General features: G+C 42.3%; 1 protein-coding gene across 3 annotated transcripts in view; it reads left to right on the plus strand.

Annotated features, from left to right (window-relative positions):
* SUPV3L1 (Suv3 like RNA helicase) overlaps positions 1-3966 on the plus strand; it is a 19751-nt gene extending 15785 nt beyond the window's left edge. Inside the window, exons 13-15 of one of the 3 annotated variants that reach the window (XM_038140711.1) lie at positions 921-1097; positions 2664-2812; positions 3155-3708. In XM_038140711.1, the coding sequence (XP_037996639.1) occupies positions 921-1097; positions 2664-2812; positions 3155-3647 (819 nt within the window). In that variant the 3' untranslated portion in view covers positions 3648-3708. Of the gene's footprint in view, positions 1-920; positions 1098-2663; positions 2813-3154 lie in introns of all 3 variants that reach the window. The other 2 variants (XM_038140710.1, XM_038140712.1) reach the window with 2 other exon arrangements.
* The last annotated feature ends 2463 nt before the right edge of the window (positions 3967-6429 follow it).

The raw sequence follows: 6429 nt of genomic DNA on the forward strand, positions 1-6429 counted from the left end.
TTATCACAGCTTTTAGTAAACTGAGAAACCCTTGGCAGCTTTCATGGTTTTAAATGTGCATTACTGTTCCTGCTGATCTGCTGTTATGTTGCAAAATGTTTATTTCTAACCTTGAAATAAAAGATTATACCTGGGGACCTCCTGGAAGACTTAGCCTGGTAGGGTAACAACACATCTTTAAAATTTTTTAATTAGCAATTTCTGGGCTAGCATAGTAGTGTTAATACAAACCTTGTGTTGTTTTTGATCTCTTAAATATTCTGTTAGATATTTAATTAAAAAGCTTTTAGTTCCTTTAAAGATGTTTTTAAAAAATCTTTCAAAGATTTGCATTAGAGAAATTATTTTGGGGGTACATAAAATTCCCCTGCAGGGTGCATGGCACCTTCCATTTCTCCAGACCTTGAGTGTGTCTCATGTTTTCTTTGAACTCCTCTATTGGAATACTGTATTTAGCTTGTGTTTTCTTTCTTCCTAAAATAGATCTGATCTGGACATTGAGCTAAAAATACCTCAATTATTGAGCTGTATGCTGTAAAGTTAGCTTTTTGGGTCATGCTAAGTGACAAGCCTGGAGAAATTTCTATACATAGTGGTAACGGGTTCCTGTGATGGTGTTCTTTCTAACTAAAACGTACCTTCCAGAACTTTATTATGTAGGAGACTGACTGAAAGTGGTTAAATAAAGTGTAGTGTGTTGTGTCTTCTCCTCCGTGTTGGAGAATGTAATGCAAATTCTGCTAAAAGAGCAGGGGGAACTCCCCTGCCCACTTTTTTATTACTGTCACATTTGATGGTTTTTAATTGTTCTTTCAGTATAACTAGTCTTTCAAACTCTAAATAATTTTTTGGTTTGGTAAGACAAAGTTGAACAACCCTCTCCTGCAATAACATTCTTACATTTGGTTTTATTTTCACAGGATATTTTCGTGAGCCTCTCACAAGTGGATGGGATGTACTTTGTCTGCAATATTGATGACTTTAAATTTCTGGCAGATATGATTCAGCACATTCCACTCAATCTGCGATCACGATACGTCTTCTGCACTGCACCCTTGAACAGAAAAGAGCCTTTTGTGTGTACCACTTTGTTGAAGGTCAGCTATTTTTTTCCCTCATAAAATGTGGTGTTTATATTGTACCAAGAGGGTTTTAGTGCACTGGGACTGTACCTAGCTGCTGTATTTGTTGTGGGCTTTGCTATCAGATCATTTGAGAGCATTCCTAAAGTGCTCACAGGTAGCATAAAAGATATCAAATAGCTGGACATGTATTGAATTCTTCACCATTTTTATTGACCAAAGCTTTTAACCTCTGAAAACTGGTTCCCATGATGGAAGTTCAAGTTGGGATAGCTCCTGCTGTTTCCCTCTGAAAATGCTACTGCTTGTCCTTGTCTGTCAGCTCTGAACTGGGAGGGATGAGAGTTGTGTTCCCTGGTCACTTGTGCAGTGTTAAGCTTTGCCACTAGCATGTTCCTGAAAGCAGTCATTAACAACCAAGTTACTGCTCCTTCGAGGTGTTGGCTTGCCAACAGAAGAAGAGAATGTAGGGGTAAGGGTGAGTGCTGATGCTGTAATACAGTTACACAGAATTTAAACCTCAGAAAACACAGAGCTGCAAGTTGCTCTCTGAATTATGTCACTTAACTTTTCAGGCCTGGATGAATTGTTTTTTGCTGTGCCCCGGGAGTGATTATTTTGAGGAATTTGTAGTCAGCTGATTTTTCAGTTTTGCAGGTTTAATAATAATGTCACTTTGGACTGTTACTTTGTTAGACAGTATTGCCATTGTTCCCATTTTAAAGCCTGCATTAAACTTTTAAAATGAAATAGTATAAAAAATGAAAATTATGTGGTGCCCTCATGTCACAAGTACTAGAACTCTGCTTTTCAAAAATGGCTAAAAATCTTTTAAAAATGAGTGATTTATTAAAGAGTTGAAAAAAGTGCTTCCTTAGGAAAATGCTGAGCTTTTGGATTCCAAGTAGTGAAGGTGCAGAGGGGCATAATGTAGTGTTAGAGGGAGGTAGGCTGTTGTGAATGCTTGTGTGAATTTAAGCCCCACATCCCTTGGCCAAGAAAACCCACTTTAGTATCAGCCAGATAGGAAGCACTTATTCCAAGTCATGAGTACTCTTGAAAGTTTTAGAGTTAAATCTTACTTGACTTGTTTTTCTGTTAGTTAAAGAGCTGAGGTGTCTGGATTTCAGAAGAGTGGATTTCTAGGGCAGATTAATCTGTTTGGTTTGTGGGTAGTGTGTTTCCTAAAGCAGGGAATACATTAAATATTCTAAACTCTGGCAACCCTGAAACAAGATCATTAACCAAATAGGGATAGGAGGATTAAAAAAGACACAAAGTCCATCTGCTTTGCTAGATGCAATCAAATGCCTTCAGTGTTATGCTTTTCTGGATAGCTCTGTGCTTTTGTTGCTTAGCTCTGTGCATGGCCCATGGACAAATTGTGTTAATGAGGCCCTGGAAAGGAGAGGTGACTCCTGTGTTGAGTAATTAAGTAAAAGAATGTGAGGCATTTGGGTTGTGTGAAACAAAGCAGGTGTTTTATGGAGTATTCTATGCACACAGACTCTGGGGAATTTAACTCTTTGAGGATTTCTTCTTTCCTGACTGAGGACTTGACTGAATGTGTTTGTTTTTCAGTTTGCGCGACAGTTCAGTAGAAACGAGCCTCTGACGTTCGACTGGCTCTGCCGGCACACCAAGTGGCCCTTAGCTGCTCCAAAAACCATCAAGGAACTTGTACACCTTGAAGCTGTGCATGATGTTTTTGACCTCTATCTGTGGTTGAGGTACTGTCTTTGTGCTTGTAGACTGTTTATTTTTTCCTGTTATTTATGACTTTGAGTCCTTGAAGTGCGGTGTCTTCGAGCCCACATGTAGGTGGTGCAGGATGGGCTCCTTTGGCCTTTCAGAGGATCTTGACAAATGCAATGTTGAGGGAGGGAGTTCTGCAGACAGCAGTCTGTGACTGACAGAAGGAGAAGGGTAGAAACAAGAACTGGAGCAGCTGAAATGTAAACTAAAATATGTATTCCCATGCAACATGTAATGAATATTCATTGTCCTTAGTGCAGATCCCATTTTTGTCCCAGTGAGAAGGTTTAATTGTGTGTTCTTTTGCCTCTCTTCAGTTACCGCTTCATGGATATGTTCCCTGACGCTGTCCTTGTAAGGGATATCCAGAAGAAACTAGATGACATTATACAAATTGGTGTCTGCAACATCACAAAGCTGATCCGAGCTTCCCAGTCTGCAGCTGCTCCTGGCACAGCTGAGGTCGTGTCAGAAGATTTTCCTCTCTCAAGGACTCAGAGGGACGCCAGGGTGGCGTCAGACCGTCACGGTGCAGCCTCCACAGAGGCACTGTCCATTGCAGTGGAGGCTGCAGGGCTGAGAAGAGCCAAGATGAGACCCTCTCGGCTGGGTGGCAGGCAGGAGGATCTGAAAAGCTATGGACGTGGATCTCTTGCCAACAGACTGCTGCGGGAGGGACTTCTGACACAGGAAATGCTGAGACAGCTGGAGAGTGAGTGGCAGGATCAGCACAGGAATGGTAGATATGGCTTGGGTTCAAAAAGAGATGATCAGCATAGTTCAAAGGAAACGAGAAAAAAGAGAAAATAGAACCATGCCCTAATTCTGTTTAGTTTTTATTCATAAAATAAAATACTATTTTAATAACTTCTTTGGCATTTCATGTTTACACTGCTGCAGCTCCTTGATGCTTTTCCTTGTCCTGTGACCAGTAATGTGAAGCACTCAGAGAACTGGACTCCTAAAAGCTCAGAGGCCATAAGTTTGTTTTAACCACTTAGCTGTACACTCCTTCAATCATGGTGTTCAGCATCAGTGTATGATCTACTGCTGTGTGAAAATTTGAACTTGCTGTCTTCTTGCAAGATATCCTCTCATCATCAATAAATGTCAGAAATTTCACTAGTAATGAATTAGCTACTCATTCCACTCCTTCCCAAAGGGCAGAGTTTAACAGACCAAAAACAGGTGATGAACAGCCTGGAACAAAATTGGCTTAGAATGGTGATAGGAGTCATGTGCCTCTAACCATTGTGTCCTGTGAAAATGTGTGAGGAGGTTAAAAGCTTTTGTGGTAATGTGTCGGGAGTGATGGAATTCTGGCCACAAGAATTTTGGAGCGAATTTCAGTTCTGTAATCTGAGGGGTAATTGTGATGCTGTGTGATTTGGTTTTCGTGTGAGCAGCTTTAAGGTGGGGCTTTTGTGCTCCCAGTTTGGATGCTGGAGAGTGGAAAGAATCAGATGCTGAAACTGCTGTGTATTTACAGAAACAGGTTTCAGCACTTGTATGTGCTGCTGGGCTGCCTGAGGAGAATGATGCTACACTGGCCCTGTATCTGGGCTTGGCTGTGTACAAGGGCACAGGTCCTGCTTGTGTCAGCATTGGGAAACCTTTAAGATCCAGGCTGAGGTTCATTGTCAAATACCTGACTTTCTGAAGTGATCAAATGCGTTTCTCTGCAGGCTGAAAGTTTGCTCTGAATCCCCTTTTCTTTCTCCTGGTCCTTTATGCTGCTGTTCAGAAAGAAATCTGCAGCAGTTTGAAGAATGTTTTTACAGCTGTTTTCAGTGTGGTTCGTGTACTCTTTCCTCATTGTTTACTAAAAAGCAAGCAGTGCGTGAATGTTTCTAGCCCATGTGACCTCCTGCTGCTTTCAGTACAGTACTGGTGGGATGAGAAGGTTTGAGGTCCTTCCCCTGCAAAGCCACATCTCTTTTTCCTTCCCCAAGAAAAACCAAGCAGCTCTATGTGTGTGGCAGTGGCCATGTGAGTGTTGTGGATTTTCTGTTCTGCAGAGTAGTTCAGCTTTGCTTTCCCAGAGTCCTGCTGAACAGCAGCACCCCTTACACAGAGTGCAAGCTTGCATTAACCCTTACAGATGAGTTACATTTGCTACTCTCACACAGCTTGTGTGATGTGGCTTGTGTGATGGAGTGCTATCAGTTGCCTCCCTGCTCCTTGGCATTCCCTGGAAGGGAAGCCTGAGGCACGTTTTAGCCACGTGTGTTGTCCCACGTACCCCTGGGACTGCACTTCCCCCAGATCCAGGGTGGATGTGCGAACCACTGTTTGAACCCCCCTTGGTTGTTCACCATGGACAACTCTCGTGTTCTCTGCCCAATGTGTGAGGTTGGCTTGTGGGAGACCCCCACTGATATTGTGCTTTGCTTCTGTTAGGCTGAATTTGTCCTTTAGTCATACATCCTTTAGTAAGCTGAGTGCTAGTGTATATTTTTGAGCAAGGAAAGAGTGTCTGGGACTTCAGGGTGTAAGCCAGCCTTGTGTTTCAGCACCAAGCCTTGCAATAAAGAAGTTAAATGACTATAAGCATTCTTTTTTGTATTTTGCTGAGATTAGCACTTTGCTTAACTCACTGCTTGTTTCCATAGTGACTCCATAGTAACTGTTTTAGAAGCTCTGAAGTTTATTCAGGCGTTTCCAGGCTGACTTTATGAAAGTTTTCTTTTCTTCTGAGCTAATGGTGTGGCTGTCATTGACTCCCATTAGAATGGCTGCCAAATTGGTCCCATGTGGTACAATCTGGACTGCTGTGGTGCAGTTACCCCAACTACCCGTTTTTAACCTGCCTTGTGGGGCTGTGCTGAAGCTTCATTTTTAAGCAACACCAATGCTGTTCTCTTGATCTGGGAATCACATTTGCAAAACTATTTCGGGTGTTCAGATTTCCAGACTAATTTCAGGCATCAAAATTAGAGATATTTGGAAGTTTATTCATTAATTGTTTATTTGCTGTCCTTCAAATGTAAGATGCTGATTGTAACAGCACTGCTTGGTAAAATCCTTCTGTCTTTTCAGCCCAGTATGCTCTGTTCTGAATATGCTGTTTCCATCTATTCTGATTTTTCCTGTCAGGCCCCTCAGGTGTTCTGCCTTGCTTTATGTCCTGATGTTGCACTAGGAGTGGCATATGCAGGAAGAATGAGTATGGAGACTCCTTTCTCTCCTGAGCTTTGATGAACCTATGGGAATATAATGGGGGATGAACCTGCTGCTACTGGAGGGAAGGGGGAATGTGTTTCAGGGGTTGCTTTTGGAATCATTGATGCCTTGTGAAGGCTGACCTAGAACAGAGGCTGGACAGAGTTAAAGAATAAAGCAGGGATTTATTAAAAGGCCTCCATGGATCCACCTTGGGCAGCACAAGAGCCCAGCCAGGGCTGCACCCAAGATGAACCAAAATGGTCACAAAATCAACAACTGGTCACAGGGTCTCTCACTTTGATCAGTTCTGCTCCATTTGCATCTTGGAGTTCATTGTCCAATTCCAGCTCCAGCCCATGCACTCCCATCCTTCTTTTTCTCTTCAGCCCACGTTGTTTGTGCTCTTGGGCCTGAGATTTGGATCATC

The sequence above is a fragment of the Motacilla alba genome, chromosome 6, assembly GCF_015832195.1.
Source record: "Motacilla alba alba isolate MOTALB_02 chromosome 6, Motacilla_alba_V1.0_pri, whole genome shotgun sequence".
NCBI lineage: Eukaryota > Metazoa > Chordata > Aves > Passeriformes > Motacillidae > Motacilla > Motacilla alba.